The 15,929-nt window shown below is 39.6% G+C and overlaps 1 protein-coding gene across 2 annotated transcripts in view; it reads left to right on the top strand.

Moving 5' to 3' along the window:
• Window positions 1-15,703, top strand: part of LIMCH1 (LIM and calponin homology domains 1) — a 184,239-nt gene extending 168,536 nt beyond the window's left edge. The window contains exons 21-29 of one of the 2 annotated variants that reach the window (XM_075091598.1): window positions 590-682; window positions 1,588-1,692; window positions 2,177-2,313; window positions 3,113-3,234; window positions 5,054-5,177; window positions 6,540-6,626; window positions 8,937-9,045; window positions 9,940-10,042; window positions 12,588-15,703. In XM_075091598.1, coding sequence (XP_074947699.1) covers window positions 590-682; window positions 1,588-1,692; window positions 2,177-2,313; window positions 3,113-3,234; window positions 5,054-5,177; window positions 6,540-6,626; window positions 8,937-9,045; window positions 9,940-10,042; window positions 12,588-12,613 — 906 coding nt within the window. In that variant the 3' untranslated portion in view covers window positions 12,614-15,703. The remainder of the gene's footprint in view (window positions 1-589; window positions 683-1,587; window positions 1,693-2,176; window positions 2,314-3,112; window positions 3,235-5,053; window positions 5,178-6,539; window positions 6,627-8,936; window positions 9,046-9,939; window positions 10,043-12,587) is intronic. The other variant, XM_075091597.1, reaches the window with a different exon arrangement.
• Window positions 15,704-15,929: the final 226 nt, after the last annotated feature.

Genomic DNA, 15,929 nt, shown 5'->3' with positions numbered 1-15,929 from the left:
TAATTCCATCAAGGAGGAAAATAAACTACTTAGCTAATTATAAATTTACCCTCTTCAAACCTTTACACACTATTCATTTATCTTTTACACTTGCACAGATATTCATAATTCTTTAAATTGTACTGCTATCTCTCTTAAATTAGTACCAGTATATGTAAAACCTGCTTGTTTATGTGCTGCTTTGCTAAAGTTATTAATGTAAAATCCATGCCTAAGTGTTTTGGGTTGTATGATAGCTTTTTGGAACTCTTAATACTGTATAATAAACAAGGAATTATTGAAATTGTTGAGCATAAATTTCATTTCTGACCAAAGATTTCAAAACTTCTAAACAAATTAAACTTCTAGTATGTTAAAAGTTCCTCGTGGTTTGAAGGTGTTAAATGTAAGTGCTAGAAACAAGTTGGGGGGTGGGGAAAGGAGGAAAAGAATAATTTTTTTTTTTTACACCAATACATGTTTCAAATTTTTATCTTCCTATTTCATCCTATGTCTGACTAAACCACTCTTAGCAGGTTCATTTTCACTGTGGAGATGCTATGGAATTTACTCCTAATAGAGAACGCTCTGAATTTGTATCCTCTTACAGGAGAAGTATCAGAAGGAGCAGGACAAGCTGAAAGAAGAATGGGAAAAGGCCCAGAGAGAAGTTGAAGAGGAGGAGCGTAGATACTATGAGGAGGTAAGGCTCAAAGGAGGAGGTTGTTTATTGACTCTTTTTGTATTTAAATGCACCTACTTACATAACTAAAAAAATCCCATAGCTAGATTAATTAATGGAAAGCCGTGGCTGAATTCTCAGGAGGATTGTTTCTCTTAAACACTACCATAGGCACTGAGGAAAAATATTTAAATATTTAGACAGGTATCCTCAGAAGCTCCGCATAGGTGGAGGTGTCTAATTGCTGTGTAAGTCAGGATGAGTCAGGATGGTTGTGTCTGGGCAGGCTCAGACTTCCCTCCGGAAGCAGAGCCTTGTGCATTTTGGCATATACTTGGTGCCTGAACTTGGTGGAACTCCAGATGAAATTGTTTTCTGCCTTGGGCTTGATCATGTAGATGTTTTGTAAACTGGCCTTGTTTTTTAAAAAAAATTAACAGGAAACGTTCAAAACTTACAGTTGTCGAATATCAACAGTATAGAAGACAGTGGTTTTCTTCTCTCAATTGTGGGTCATTATTGAAGGAAAATGGAAAATACTTATGTTTTCAGTTTGACTCGTTGTACGTTATGCAGATTGATGTCTTAACATCTGTGCTTGAGGGCCATACTTGTGATCTGAACAAGGATTCTTTTTTCCCACTTTCAGAAGGTGTTTCTCATGTACCGTATTTATATATGAAATGTAACAGGCTGGTGTTCTGAGAAACAGTGGTGCCATCCCAAGTGGAATATTCTTTCCAGTTTTGGACATCCCCTTTCAAAGATGGTAATAGTGAAAGGAAAGGGAGTGCAAAACCTTGAAGCAAATTAAAAATTGAGGTGTTCACAATTATTCTTGGTACCACAGGTCTTTACCTAGCCATTCTACAGACATTCTGTATTTTTAACCTGTGCTTTCTCCTGATACACTTCTTTTTTTTTAGGAGCGTAAGATAATTGAGGATACTGTAGTCCCATTCATTGTTTCTTCAAACTCTGCTGAGCTCCTCTCCTCCTCTTCCTCTACCACTGAAGGAAACAAGACGACGGTGAGTTTCTCATTAATTAATAAGGCAGGAAAGACTAAGCTAGCTTCAGTGCAAAGATTCATTGTTCACTAAAGGCTGACAAAGTCTGGGAACAGTAAGAGTATTGCCTGGTTCTTTCCATAGCTGGTGATACCTCAGAGTGCTGTAGCTTGTGTGTTTTTACAACTGAAAAGCCATATTCCCAAGCAAACTGCTACCATCCTATTTTGGGGTAGCCAAAGCCCATCTCATAATTGGCCAGTCCCACACTTTTTTGTGTCATGCTCAATTTATGCAATTAGTTGATTGTTTTAGCTGAAGTCTTCATTAAATCCAAAGTTAGCCTTACCAAGGTCAAATGATTCCACTGTATAATGGGAGATGTTCTTTATCATAATAAGTTGTGTCAACACAATATATCTGGGGGCAGCCTGTGCTTTTCTCATGTGTGTGCTGATGCCGAATTCAAGGGAAGCTCCTTGTTCCCTCCCCTGCTGTCTTCTAGAACACAACTGATTCAAACAGCTCTCCAGAGGAAGGCAAACAAAAAGAAGTTACAAGGCAGAAAAAGCTGCTCTGGGAGCAGGACAGTATACTGCCTCCGAAAAGCAAGGAAAATGAACTCTGGCAAGAAAAGAGGAGGTATGGATCAAGCCTAAGCATTTCTTAGCCCTGTGGAGCTTTGTGTTCTGTAGAGTTCTGGGATGTCACATCTGCCCATGATTAATGCTGGAGCATCAGCATCTGGTGGCCTGGTGATAGGAATAATATATCCCCATCAATATTCACTTCCCGCAGGCTTACACATAAATGGCAATGTGTAGCGCTAGTTTTGCATATCAGAAGGCTTTCCTTTTCAGTATATGGCTTTGCTGAAAGGCTGTCACATCAACCAGATCAGAGTTTAGATTGCTCAGCCATCTCTTGTGTGGCACTGCACCGTGTCCTGTGTACAAGATTCACAAGCCAGTTGGAGGAATAAAGGAGCGGTAGCTATTTCAACTCAGGATCTGTGTGAGATAGCCAGGCAATCTCGGAAGCGCTGTACCGGAACTCGCTAGGTCGTGTTCAAAGTCCTGGTCTTTGCCCAGCTGCTAATAACAGCTTTCACAAAGATGAGAAGCATCTGGTGATACTGAACACTGGACAGAGAACACTGAGAAAAGGTGTTTCTCTGGCAAAGGAGCCATTTTCCACAAATCCAGAATGATCTTTAGTGCGTGTAAGCGGCAGTGTGTGAAGGAAGTAGGAAGACTTGGCATGTTTGGAAACTTGTTAATTTGTGACAGTTTATCCTCATTGTTTTGTCACTGCCGACACAATAACAGAAATCTTGTTGCAAAAAATAGGCTGATATTCAAAAGTCTGATTTTGCCATTATAATCTAGGTGGCATTTTTTCCTGGCATCATTTATACAATGTGACTTATTTTTATTGGCAGTGGAAATAAAGTGCTCTCAGGACATCCAGAGGCAGATACCTTGAAAGGAGGTGAACAGGAGCACCAGGTGCCGGTGACGGAGCGCAGCTCTCCTGCCAGGCTGAGTCTGCCGTTGACTCAGGGTGAGAGTCGAGACTCTTCATAAGCATGTATTCTTTTCCAAATAAAAATCTCGCAGGTATTACAGAGGCTTGAAATCTAGCTCAGAGAATTTTAGAAATTAACGGTACACACACATCTTCAAAATTTGAATGTCTCAGATTCAGGTTATTTTCTGTTAGTAAAGATAAATATGTTAAGGTGAAATTTTAAATCTTGTTTTTGTCAGAGATGAACATTCAGCTGCAGGTAGAAATCTTGTTTATAGCCCTGCATGTTCACAGTAGTAAACAAACACAGTTATCTTCCATCTTTTACATAATCTTAAATGTAGGATTTATCTTGATACCAAGACCATACTTCCAACACTTCTTTCATGTTTTGATAGCTTATTAGATTCTTTATGTCCATTCCAGTCCACTTAAAATCACTACCTGTGATGGGTAACCATTTCAAGCCAGGTCTAAAGTGATACCTGTCTCAATTTTGTCATTACAAATGTCTGATGACATTTAAAATCAATAGATTTTTTAAGCTTCCATAAATATTGATGTTTTTTTGAATGAAGGAATTTCCCCAAAACATGACTGTCAACAGGGTCACCCTAAAATAAAGGTAAATTCACTAATTTAGCACCATTATCTAATACAAGTGAACAATGGAGAGTAAATAAGTAGGATTAAAGATTTTGAAATTGAGGTTTAGATTTTTGTTTTCAGTCTAGCATCAAAATTGATTCTAAAAAATGAAATGTCTATGTATAGAGAAGATTTCAGTGTTGTTTTGTGCTCCAAATGCAAATTCAATTTGTTAAACTTAGCAGGTTTGCCATCCCTGTCCACAATTTGATTGTATTCTTAGTACTTTGATAAAAGTTTCTCAGATAAAGAAAACAGAAGATAACTGCCCAGCAATCCATCCTTGTGGATTTATAGTAGTCATTAAACAAACTTCAAAGATTTTACGATTTTTAACAACTTCTGCTAATCAGGCTTTTTTTCTAGGTTCTCTTCAGCAACTTGGTCCCCTACAAATATTCTGAAAGTTTCTTTCTTGCCCCTTAACACGCCACATCCTTGCTCTCTCCTTGAGTCCCTAAATAGTCAGGACTAGGACTTCTTTCGTCTTGATATCAAAAATAGGTTACAGGCCTTTCGTAGGCCCCAGTAGTTTTTTGTCTCCTTTAAACCAGCTGGTTGGTGCACAACAGAGTAAGGTCCTCCCCAACCTGCAAGCCACAACACTCATCTGGAAGGATGCAGGTAGTGCGCTCTGTCTCAAAGATGGGATGGTCGGCTGCCTGGGCATCACAGATCATTGCATATTGTTGGGAGGCTGTTATTGTCTCTGAGCCTTGTGCAACCACCTGAAACACAGACGGAAATTAAAAGGGAATAAAGCTGTTTTTCAGTAGGCTTAAGGAGAGCAGTGACTACACCGCCTTCCTCTTAAGTCCTCCAAACTTAAGTTTGGATCCCCAGGCACCATGGGAAGTTTCTGTCTCTCTGGGGCTTCCTTCCTTAGGAAAGAAATACTTTATTTTCACAAGTGCTATTCATGAACAGCTGTTTGACCTCTCCCTTTCCCCCTTCAGAAACTGAGATTCAGCAGCAGGGTAGGTCATATGTATGTGAAGGTAATGCAAGGGGACATTGTCCCACAGTGGTCTTCTGGTGTAGCAGAGCCTGTTTCTGACTTTGTGTGGGGTTTCTGGGAACTTATTTTTAAGTAACAGTACATCTCGTGTCTCCTTTATGGTGTGCCCGCAAGCTATGCAGGTCTGTAAGTATTGACAAAAGCATTTTATCACAAGTATTGAGATTTCCTCACCTCCCATTGCAGATGTCTCCTGGAATCAGCAGTTACTGACAAAGCAGTCCCCGCATCGCACAGAAGACATTTGGCAGAGACCATTCCTGGCCCACAGTGCAGGACAACAGCTGAGCTCTGCAGGAGAAGTGAGGAGGTGAGAACATAAATACAGATTGTTGCAGAGGTTGAGAAGTCCTGCTCACTCTGTTCTCCCTTATATTCCTACTTAGCATTCTTTATTGGTTAAGTTTCATAGGTAGTCCTGCAGTGTGCAGACACCTTTGATTCCCGGCTTTCCCACCAAGACTGCTAACATTTATCTACTTCGTTTCTCATTACAGGTGCCCCAGTTTCATGCGGGAGGGCACCTCCCGCTTGCCATTCTCTATCTTCTTTCTCCTTAGGTGTTTAAACACTCATCTGCATAACGGCTCATGTGCTTCATTTGTTTTAAGTCCCTAAGACCAAAAAATATTCATAGGTGGCTAGATATCAGGGTGGAAATGTCAGCAGAAGTCCGCCTCTTTGAAGTTGGTATTTGAGAGCTTCATTCCCCAGCTTCTGAACACACATTGGTTGCTACTTTCTAGTTCTTTAAGGATTACAGCTTTTTAAAAAAAGATAGATTAATATTTTCTTTATGCCATAAATTTGGTGAGGTTTTTTTACTTCGCTGATGCTTTGCCTTGTGTTTTTGAGTGAGCATTACTAAAAAGTACAGCAATTCTTTCAGTAAACAAGGGATATATTTACCAAATATTTGCAAAAGGTGTATCTCTGTAATGAGAAAGGAACATCTGTTTTCATTAGCATACATATGAACAGTCTCCTGCAAGATATGTGTTACCTCTATGAAGCTGGTATCCAGTCAAAACTAATGTAGATTGAGGTTTGATTACCTATTCCTCATAACAAACTGCTCGTGTGTGTTTGAGAAAATTGTCAGTCTGTAAACAGCTTTAAGCAGCTAGAGGTTGGATCAATTCTATGATTTCTGATAACAAAAAACATCCATGTTTTTTCTCACCAAAATCTTGCAGGGTAGAATAGACACAGATAAGAATAAACCGCTCTTCAGTGTTGGTGGCTTCCTTTTTACTCAGTAAAGGGCACAGACCCTTCATCAACAACCCCACATCTGCTCTACAAGCGTGCCTCTGTGCACATACCCTGGGGAAAAGAGAGTAGAAGGTGATGTGCCTTGGCTTAACCCTGCATCATCATGGTGTGAGCTCTGCTGGGTTGATAGGGGAGCAGGAGTCTGCATATGGCTGATTACCTTGTGAGTTATCTGGTTGAGCAATAGCAAGCAGACCAAGACTCAGAACCAAAAAATGTGTGATATTTTTCATTGTATCCAAATGGCAGTTGACAGCAAGTTTATACCTTGTTTTCCTTAGATAAAATCTTTAGAGCTGGGAGTCCTGAAATCCATCGGCTAGAATTTCTCACTACAAAACCTCTGGTTTTAGTTCTTCTTCAGCTGTAGTAATGCATTTTCTCTCCTGTATTTTAGGGCAGGCTATCATGAGAACTTCCAGTCTGGGCCATCATCTCCCTGCTCTCCTGCTGCTCTGAGTCAGTCACCCAGCAGGTACAAAAGGTCAATAAGGAATTTTGCAGACCAAATACATCTTGTAGTTGCTGGTGAAGTGCCGCAGTGTAAATCACATTAGTATTATGTGGATGCACTATTAATTCTTCTAAATGTTGCAATTCATAACTGTCCACAGAATAAACACATAGCTCCCTCTCCCATATTTCTTGCCTACTTCAGCAGTATTATTATGTTTTCAAATAACACAGTTCAGAAAGCAGCTGTAGGACTCTGCTTGATCATTGAAATTTCAATGAAATTGAAATGGGATAATGTAAGCCCCAGTCAAAGTAAGCAGAAGAGCGTGAGTTCAGGGCACTTAAGCCAAAGGATGTTGTCTTCACTGTGAACAGTCACATGCTCAGGAGCAAGGTATGCTCTAGATGTTGTCACCGACTGACATTTCAACACTTGCTGATTTAAAAAGAAATCCTTGCCTTAATTTCCAAACTTGAAACACATTTTGCCTTTTTGCCTTTTTTGTTTTTTACATTTTTCTACATTCGTGCTAATCTCCTGGAGATTTTATTCTCTCAAGCAATGAGCTGTGATATATGTGTACCAACTCTAAGTAAATGTTAACTGTAGCCTTACAGAATCACTAATAATTTGGGGTGTATTAAAATAAGTTAGTTTATTAATAGGGTAAAGTAGTGCAACATAGAAAACATAGCAAGTTTTTGTTCTGTTCAAATAACATTTTTCTTCACTTTTGATAACAAAGCCCTCCTTCCGATGCCATTTTCACTGACATTAAAGTATTAGGAATTTTTTATGTGAACTATTTCCTCTTTTTTTCCTAGCTGTAACTGCAGTTTTGGTGGGATTGCCACATGTAGTTAGTCATGATAGCTACTTCATATTATTTAGCAGCTATATCCTGATCCGAGTCCCTTTTCCAAGATCTTTTCCTGAAATAAATCTTAGTTTTGGAAAGAAAGGATGGGAAGTTGTTCCACTAAAAGATTAGAAAACTTCTTAAAAATTTCTCAACGCACTTTATTATTTGATCCAACACTTTAACTTGTCCTTGTAATAACTGTGATAGTGGAGAAGAAGAGAAAACAAAGGTGGACTCAAGAATAATGCAGAGGGATGTGAGCGGAAGGCTTAAGGTTGTAGGGGAGGAGAAGAACCCAGGGAAGTCATTCTAAAAGGAATAATGCGAATGAAGCAACAAGACAGTGATGTGCCTCTGCTGTCAGGGTTCATTGTGGGATAAAGAATGATGGGCTCAGAAGTGACAGAGATTAGATCGTAGCAAGGTCAGGTTCCTGGTTGTGATGAGTCTTTCTGCTGCTTCTGTATATTTTTCTTGTTTTTAATGGCTTTTTAATCATGGTGCAGTCCAGATCTGTCTCTGTTGGTGGCTTCTTACGTTGTTGCACCAAAACCATAAAGCAAGATATTGTAAACTTGCTTATCTGTGTATAATTTCATCAAACCATCTTTTCAAAACTCATTAAGTATCCCAAAGTTTCTCTCCTGGTTTCAGCCCTGGCTGAAAAAAGCATGGATGACCCATAATGACAAAGGATCTGTTTTGGTCCTGAGTTCATATCACTAGACAAACATCATTTCTGGCAGGCTGGCAGGCAGGTAAGAAGGGAAGAGTATGAAACACATAGAAGTATGCACCTGCACTGCCATTAAAACCATTATGAAAACAGGTACCAGTTATTCCTGGGGCTCTGATTCCTCACCCAGCTGTCATCAAACAGCTGATTGACTAGAAAGGTCTAGACGGGACTGAAGCTTAAGGAGAGAGGGGAAGTATTTTTGCATTGCAGATGGAGATCTGATTTCAGCTTTAGCCTAACTAGCTGGAGTACTAACAGGCATGAAGCTGTTGACTTTGCCAGCTTATCTGGGTGTAAGAGCAGCATCCCTGCCTTGGGACTTGCAGTAAGCAAACCCATTTGCAAACAAATTGAAAAATTTCCAGGCTGGGAGTCTGACTCAGGTAATTTGTGTGACTATCTGCTTTGATTGCTGTGGCATTGACTGGGTCTAGGTAATCCATAGGCATGGTTCCCAGCCAACTGCGTCTCTGTTAAGAGGCTTGCAGCAGACTGGCAGGGAAATGGATCTGAGCTGCTGTGCATTCAAGCATTTTAAGTCCTCTGCTTGTTTTGTGTGCGAGGCAGATACGCATGCTGATCGGCAACATGGTTGAAGGGTCAATGTGTATTTATGTGACACCCCCCAAAGCTCCTTCCTCCCATTCTGACCCTCTCCATAAACCTGTGTAAACATTTGGCTACGTTTTAGTATTAGTTGCTGTTCTGTTTTCTTAAGGTCATGTTTGTCTCCTAGGTCTGTCAGCGGAAAGAAGCTTTGTTCTACCTGTGGGCTTCCTCTTGGAAAAGGAGCTGCCATGATTATTGAAACACTTGGTCTTTATTTCCATATTCAGTGCTTCAGGGTATGTCTCTTGCTTTATTAAGAAAAATCTCAAGTCATGCACAGTGTGAGGAGGGAGTACATTGAGAGCTGTAGATATTAAATTGAAAATGAGAGGACCAAGGGATTTGCATGTTTGTTATGTGTGTGTGTTTATAGAGAAGTGGAAGTAATGCAGCTCATGTGTTACTTTGTTGTCAGGCATGTTAATTGGACTAAAACCTGTGATTTAGAAAGCAAACTTAGCTTCCTTGCTTACAGAGGGAAGCATCATATAATTTCCCAGTTGTGCTCATTGTTTTTAAATATAAAATCAGTTACCTTGTGATTTATTTTTCTTTTCCTCAAAAACCCAGTCAGTCCCAAAGCCATCTTTGATCCAGCCCATGGTTGGAAAGCATTGACTATGGAATGGACAATGTCTTCAGCCTTTCACCAAAGCTCTCAACAGAAATACTTCACGAGCGTTCTTGAGTGTCTGAAGATCGTATTTTGGAGAGAACTCAGAAAGTGTCCATTTCCATTATCTGTGGCCTGATTGGTTTTAGACATTCATGAAGCCTGTTTTGGTTTTAGACATTTACCCAAACTAAACCTCTGGCCTCTATAAGCCTTTTCCATAACAAATGGGCTGCCTCCAGAATACAACATCAAAATCAAGTGTCCCTTAAAATCACTGGACATCACTTCTGTATAAGTGGAGACTGCTGAAATCCAGTCCTAAATACTGTTGGCTCTAAAATAAACCTTTCACAGATTTGCAGTGCTCCCTAGGAGTATGGGCAGGGTTCTGGGGGTTATGGTTTTTTCTCACTGTTTCAAGAACTATTGAAACAAAAGTCAAAATTTGGGGAGAATTGTCACAGATAGTAGTAGGGCATGGTCTCTCTTATTTTCTCTATTCTTCAATTGACAGTGTGGCATTTGCAAGGGACAGCTGGGAGATGCAGCAAGTGGGACAGATGTCAGGATTAGAAACGGTCTTCTTAACTGCAATGATTGTTATATCCGATCCAGAAGTAAGTACCAAATCCTGTTCAAAGGACGGTGAACTCTAACAATACTGTTGCCATGATTTTAACTGATGAGTTTTTCTCTTCCCAGAAGTAGTGTATTCTCCCTTATGCCCAAATGGCTTTGCCACTCAGGCATAGCTTTGCCATGGGAAGGAGAGCCTTCCCGTGTTATTTTAATCATTCTCCTGTATCAAAAAAGATTTCCAAGCCCATTAAACCTTCCCCAGAGGATCTCTGCTCAGCAATATTAGACTTAAAGGCTGTTTCTGTGTATAAATATGAACTCCTACACATTGCATATCCTGAAGGCTTGGATCTGTCGCAGCACATGAGACTTCTCCTAGGTCTAGGACCCTGGGCCTTGTTTGGAGAAGTTCCCATTTTTTATGTCTCCAGGCCTCCATTTGCAGACAAAGTAGTCAAGGAAAATATTAGGAACATTCTGTAACTCACAATGAATCCTTGTGGTTGTATCCCCAGACTTGTGCTGAAGTGTTGCTTGCTGCAGGTTTTGAAGGAGCTAGACAATTGCATGTCAGAAAAAAAAAACCGATGCACTTTCTTGTTTTAGAGCAGGTCACTTGAATGTCCTTCCCAGTCCTGGTTTTATGTGACTGATACCAAATTGCTAGAGCATTTCAGCTTCACCCTGATGTCACCAGTGATATGAGATGGTCAGTGCTCACGGTGGCTTTCTACTTTGTGGAAAACAGTAAGACACAGTAAAAAACCATGGGAGTAATTGTTGCCCTCCTCATACATGTTACTGTTCCATATATTCACTCCCTACAGTCCTAACAGATAAGTGGAGATAAATAGTTCTTTTCATTTACCGTTTCCCTCCTTGTCTCTCAAAAGCAGAGGCTGCAGAAAACCAGGAGTAGGAAAGGTACCTACCTACCTTTGCCAGCAGAAGAATATTTTTTTCTCTAATGTTTCGGGAGAGAGTTATTTCCCCCTCAGCAGAGCTAGAGGGTGCTATTGTATAGCCATTTATTTAGTGATTCTTTTTCAATTTTGCTAAGAAATGTTAGCAACTTTTTATTGTTATTTATTTAACCTGACTCATTTAGAAATAGCTTTTCCTCTTCAGGCTTGATACTATAAACCTTCCTCATGTGGATGAGGTCCTGGCCCTTAAAATACACAAATGCACATCCATCTTTACACAAAAAGGGGAAGGTGATAAAAGTAATATTTTCCTTTTATTCTTAATCCTTTTTGCTTACAAAAAATTGAGGCCCCTTTAGGGTAGATGAAGGCTCAAATAAATTATTTATCAGCTTATATGCTGTAGAAATCACCCCCTCCATCATAATTTCTACCACAGCAGTGCTAGAAAATGCAGCACAAAGCTGTGTGCAGTGTTTCGTGCAGTGTTTTGTACATACCTAGCACAACAGGTCCATGACAGGGGGAATAGGTTTTGGGGAAATCTATGGTTTCTGAAGAAAAACAACAGCAAGGGTTTTTCTTTTTTCCTACAAATAGTGTCTTCGTGCTGTGTCCAGCCCTCATGCAAAATTTCAAAATATGAGTTAGCTGAATTTAAGTTACACAGGCTCTTGCTGACAGTTTCAAAGGGACTGATTTTGATAGAGCTGCAAATATGGTTAGCTGCTCATCTTTAACTAGAATTTGATGGACTTCACATCTGAAGTGAAGAACAAACTGGTGCAATGTTAGTGTTTGGCCTTTCAGTTCTGGGAAGTCTGATGCTAAATATAAAATTAGTTGCCTGATGGCGCAGCTTGTGCCTCCCTGTCCCCACGGCTACATCTGAAAACCCAGGCAGCAGTGTGCCCAACTGACGGTCTCTGACCAACCCAGAATTAATCAGTACGGCTTTGAGATGCTTATGGGCGCCTCGATGAAATATCCTGGCTTCCAAAAGCTTATTTGAAACTGTGGATGATTCTGTTTCAAAAGAAATTATCAAAAACCTTAGAAGATAAAAGCAGTAAAGAATATGTAGTGCTCCAGGGTCCAAAGGATTTATGTTTTTCATATAAAAGTGGGTGGGGTTTTACTGGTATGTTCTTTCTCTACAACAAAAACTCACAAGGAAGGAAACTCGGTATTCAATGTCAAACGGGGAATAGTTACAGGTTTGTGAGTGTCGAAGTCAAAGGCAAGAAGTAAATTTATGAGATTCCCTGTATGGCCAAATAACACAAGGACTCTGCATTACCACATAACACAAACCAGGGACAGCTAAAGATGACTCATAAGTCCTTTGCTTTACTATATTGGCACTGCAGAGCCTGAAAGTAAATACACCCACAAGTACTTTGGGAGTAAAATGAAATAAAAGTGCGTGCAGAATGCGTTTGTCCATGTGGCATGGGAAATGTATTTCCACTGGAGTTACGCTGAATCCGTCTTTGCAGTTAGTGCCCCAACTTTGCAGAAGAAAGAGAAGCAGGACACAAGTTATATATATTTCCAGATGCAGTTTTTTTAATTGTAGAGATCACATGAGGAAAAGCCTATGTACGTTTGTTAAAGTTTGTCAACTAATGACTTGGTTTCATTTTGTTTCATCCAGCTGCTGGACAGCCAACTACATTGTGACATGACTTTCAGTCCTAATAACTTTCAAGAAGGAACTCTCTTCTCGTATGTATCGGCTGCCTCCAGACAATCACTTGTAAGAGCTTGAATCCACGGACATCATGGCTCTCATCTCATTTTGAAAAACTCATAAAAACGCTGCACCTGCTCCTTTAAAAGGCAGTATGTTGGTTTTTCCCTTTCTTAAGAAATTTGCAAAATATGTATGACCATGTTTGGGAAGGCAAACCCTAAGTACTATGAAAAAAAAAATCCCATCTTTCAGGTATGTTTATGATTTCCAGTCTGTTACCTTGTTCTTTTGAAAGTAATAAGAAAATAAACATGCAATAAAGCTGTTTTGGTTTAATATTTCTAGGAATTAAAAAATTTAAGTTTACAGAACCTTTATAGAATATGCCAACTTGAGCTGAGAAGTAATTTTAAGATAGTATCTAATCAGTGCATTTGAAAAACTAAACATCACAGCACAACTTCTCTGTTATAACTGAAGCTATAAGTTTTTTTATACAGAGACTAGTTTGATAATACATCCTGTAATTCTGAAGCATTTTGTGTTTATATTACCTTCAGTTGAGGGTAGGAGTTATACAAATAAATTATTGCACCTTTAGAAATAGGATTTTTTTTGTTTGTGTACCTCAAGTAATGTTCATGACTATAGCTTAATATTCTCTCCAATAAAGATTTCTTCATTAAACCTAAAGACTGTATACCGTTAACAGTGGCAAGGTTCCCTTTAGGAGCAATCCTTCTTACTAAGTTCAGCAGCCGGTGTTGTTATTAAACTCAGTGAAAGGCGATGTGGGGGAGAGGCGGCTGAGTGGGCAGACACAGCTGAATTGTGAGTCTCCGAGCTGCGGTTTCAAGCTAGGGTGAAGCTGTTCTCTTTGGCGTGTATCTTGCCCACTGACGGTCTGAGTTGGTTTGAGATCTGCACATTCATTTGCAGACATTACAGTTGATTGAAATTTCATGCGGAGAAACACGTGTGGTTTGGGTGCCCTCCAGAGCAGGGAATTAAACAGCCTCGAGCCTGCGTTTCTCCACACACCACCCTGATAAAGTCAGCAGAAACCGGGAGTGCGGAAGGCGAGCAGAGAGGAAGCTGGCAGCAGTAGGCAAAAAAAACTTTAACTTGGCTGTGTTCGGGCCAGTTTTCCTTTGTGTTTTTTGATTAAGCATGTGCTCCTTACTAAAGTGATCCAGCAGCCCATTGAAACAGCGGTCAGAGCTGGGTCACTTTACCTACCATACATGGGCAAGGTTAGGGGGTGTGTTGCAGTTGTAAAATATCCTAGCACTTTCTGGTAAACAGCAATTGGACATATCCCATTTTAGCAGTTCACAATGCAACTTAAAATGGAGGAAAAATCTACTTACTCTGCCTTAAAACCGTGATAAAACTGAATTAATAGAGATTTATTTTATCTATGTGCACATCCATTGTCTTTTGATGTGTTGGTAAATGGAAATGAAATGGTTATTAGGGAAGCAATAATTTTGAGTTGTTGTATAGCTAGCAACTATTTATTTAAACTCTAGACAGTTGCTTGCATGTGAGTCACATACCCATGCAAAACTGCATGTCATTGAAAACCCACGTATGATGTTGTCATTGGAGGACATTGTGACTATCTGCTGGAAAGTTACATGTTACTTCCTTAAAACTGTGCCTTAGACAATGCAAAGCCGTTGCACACAGTCAACGATGACTTATGGATGCAATAAATCCAAAAAGCTGAAGTTCCTTCGTGAACTTCACCTGGGGAATATTTTAAAAAAACAAAAAAATCAGAAAAATGTTTTGGAAATAAAAATGACGTCCAATATTTTGATTAACCCTCTGCATGATTTACTGTTAAAGGGTTTTGATAACCAGGATGCACGCATCCACTTTGCATGTGGTCACCATAATGTTTTTCCCACAAATAATACATAACATGGAAATTGAAGAAGCAGATTTTATAACCAGCTTTCTACATCTGTGTAATTCCATGCGCTGCATTAAGGATATGTGAATATATGATGTCTGGGTCTGATTTTTAAGTGAGACTGTGCATGCTTGTACATCTATTTGGTATGAGTCGCTAACACCGCTTCACCCATGTGGTAGAGTTTAGATGTGCAAATCAGTCCCCAAGCGTACAAAAGGGTTGGTTGTCACAGAGGTTAGGTCCGCTTCTCATTCACGTAGGGGTCATGGTTGGGAGTAAAATGCATGGGCGAGGGCTGGGGTGGGGGTATGCATTGCACTGCAGACACACCACTGGATCTCTGAAGCTGCTTAGAAATTGATTCCAGTGTCTATCGATGAGTTTCGTGTATGCATGTTTTAGTCAAGTTTGTATATACGGCAAAATGAAGCAGCTTTCTCAGACAACAATATTTTTTCTCCCTCATGAACATCTACTCACCTGCACAGAATGATTTTCAACAGTTTTCTAAATTGTGCTTGCCAACTGCTTATGTTTGATTTTATATTTCCTTTGGAGTCCTACATGGCAAATTCATTCAGGCTAAGATCTTTCTTTTTTTCCTTTCCTTTTTCTTTTTTTCAATTTAAGCACATAAACATGATGCATTTCTTATCAGGAACTTTGAGCATAGAAAAAAAATATAACGCTTTACTACAAATGAACTACAATGTAAATGTGAAAAAAATGAATTATTATTGCTAAGCAAGTACAATGTATTTAATGGGTTTTAGATGTTTCAGAATTTATTTAGCCTCTTACTACTTCAGAGAATCTAAACAGGTGTCATAACCCATCTGTATTTCACAACCCCATTTTTCATGGTGTATTTTTCCCTTACTCTTGCTACGTAGTGTTATTGTTGCAGTAAATCTGTAGTTCTCGGTGAATGTCCTAAAGGTTGATGAACCAGAAGGGGACCGTCCTTATCTGCATGTCCATTCAAGAACAAGGATTGCTGTCCTAGCTGGGGCTAACGTTGAATGCCAATTATGCTAATCTTCCCTTTATTTTATTTATTCTAAAATGCCTCTGGAAATTAGGAAAACTTGTCTAAAATGCAACAGCTTTTATAGTAAATGTATGTTTATAAATAAAATGTTGATTACCTTTGGTAGTGTTGATTTTACTTATTATAACTAATTTCTCCTATTGCATGCGACGTGTCTGTGAAACTGGATTGCAGAGCGTGTACATCCCGCTGGTAGAAGCTTCTGCTTCATTGGGGTAGGCTGAACCAAGCCATATTCCACAAAACTTAGTATATGAGAGGAGACAATAAAGAAGACATAAATGAGATGGGGCGATACCCTGCGGATTGCTGCTGTGAGCTGTATTTC

This window comes from Phalacrocorax aristotelis, chromosome 4 (assembly GCF_949628215.1).
Source record: "Phalacrocorax aristotelis chromosome 4, bGulAri2.1, whole genome shotgun sequence".
Classification (NCBI taxonomy): Eukaryota; Metazoa; Chordata; class Aves; order Suliformes; family Phalacrocoracidae; genus Phalacrocorax; species Phalacrocorax aristotelis.
Note: the sequence above shows the minus strand (reverse complement) of the source record. Positions and strands in the feature narration are given on the sequence as shown.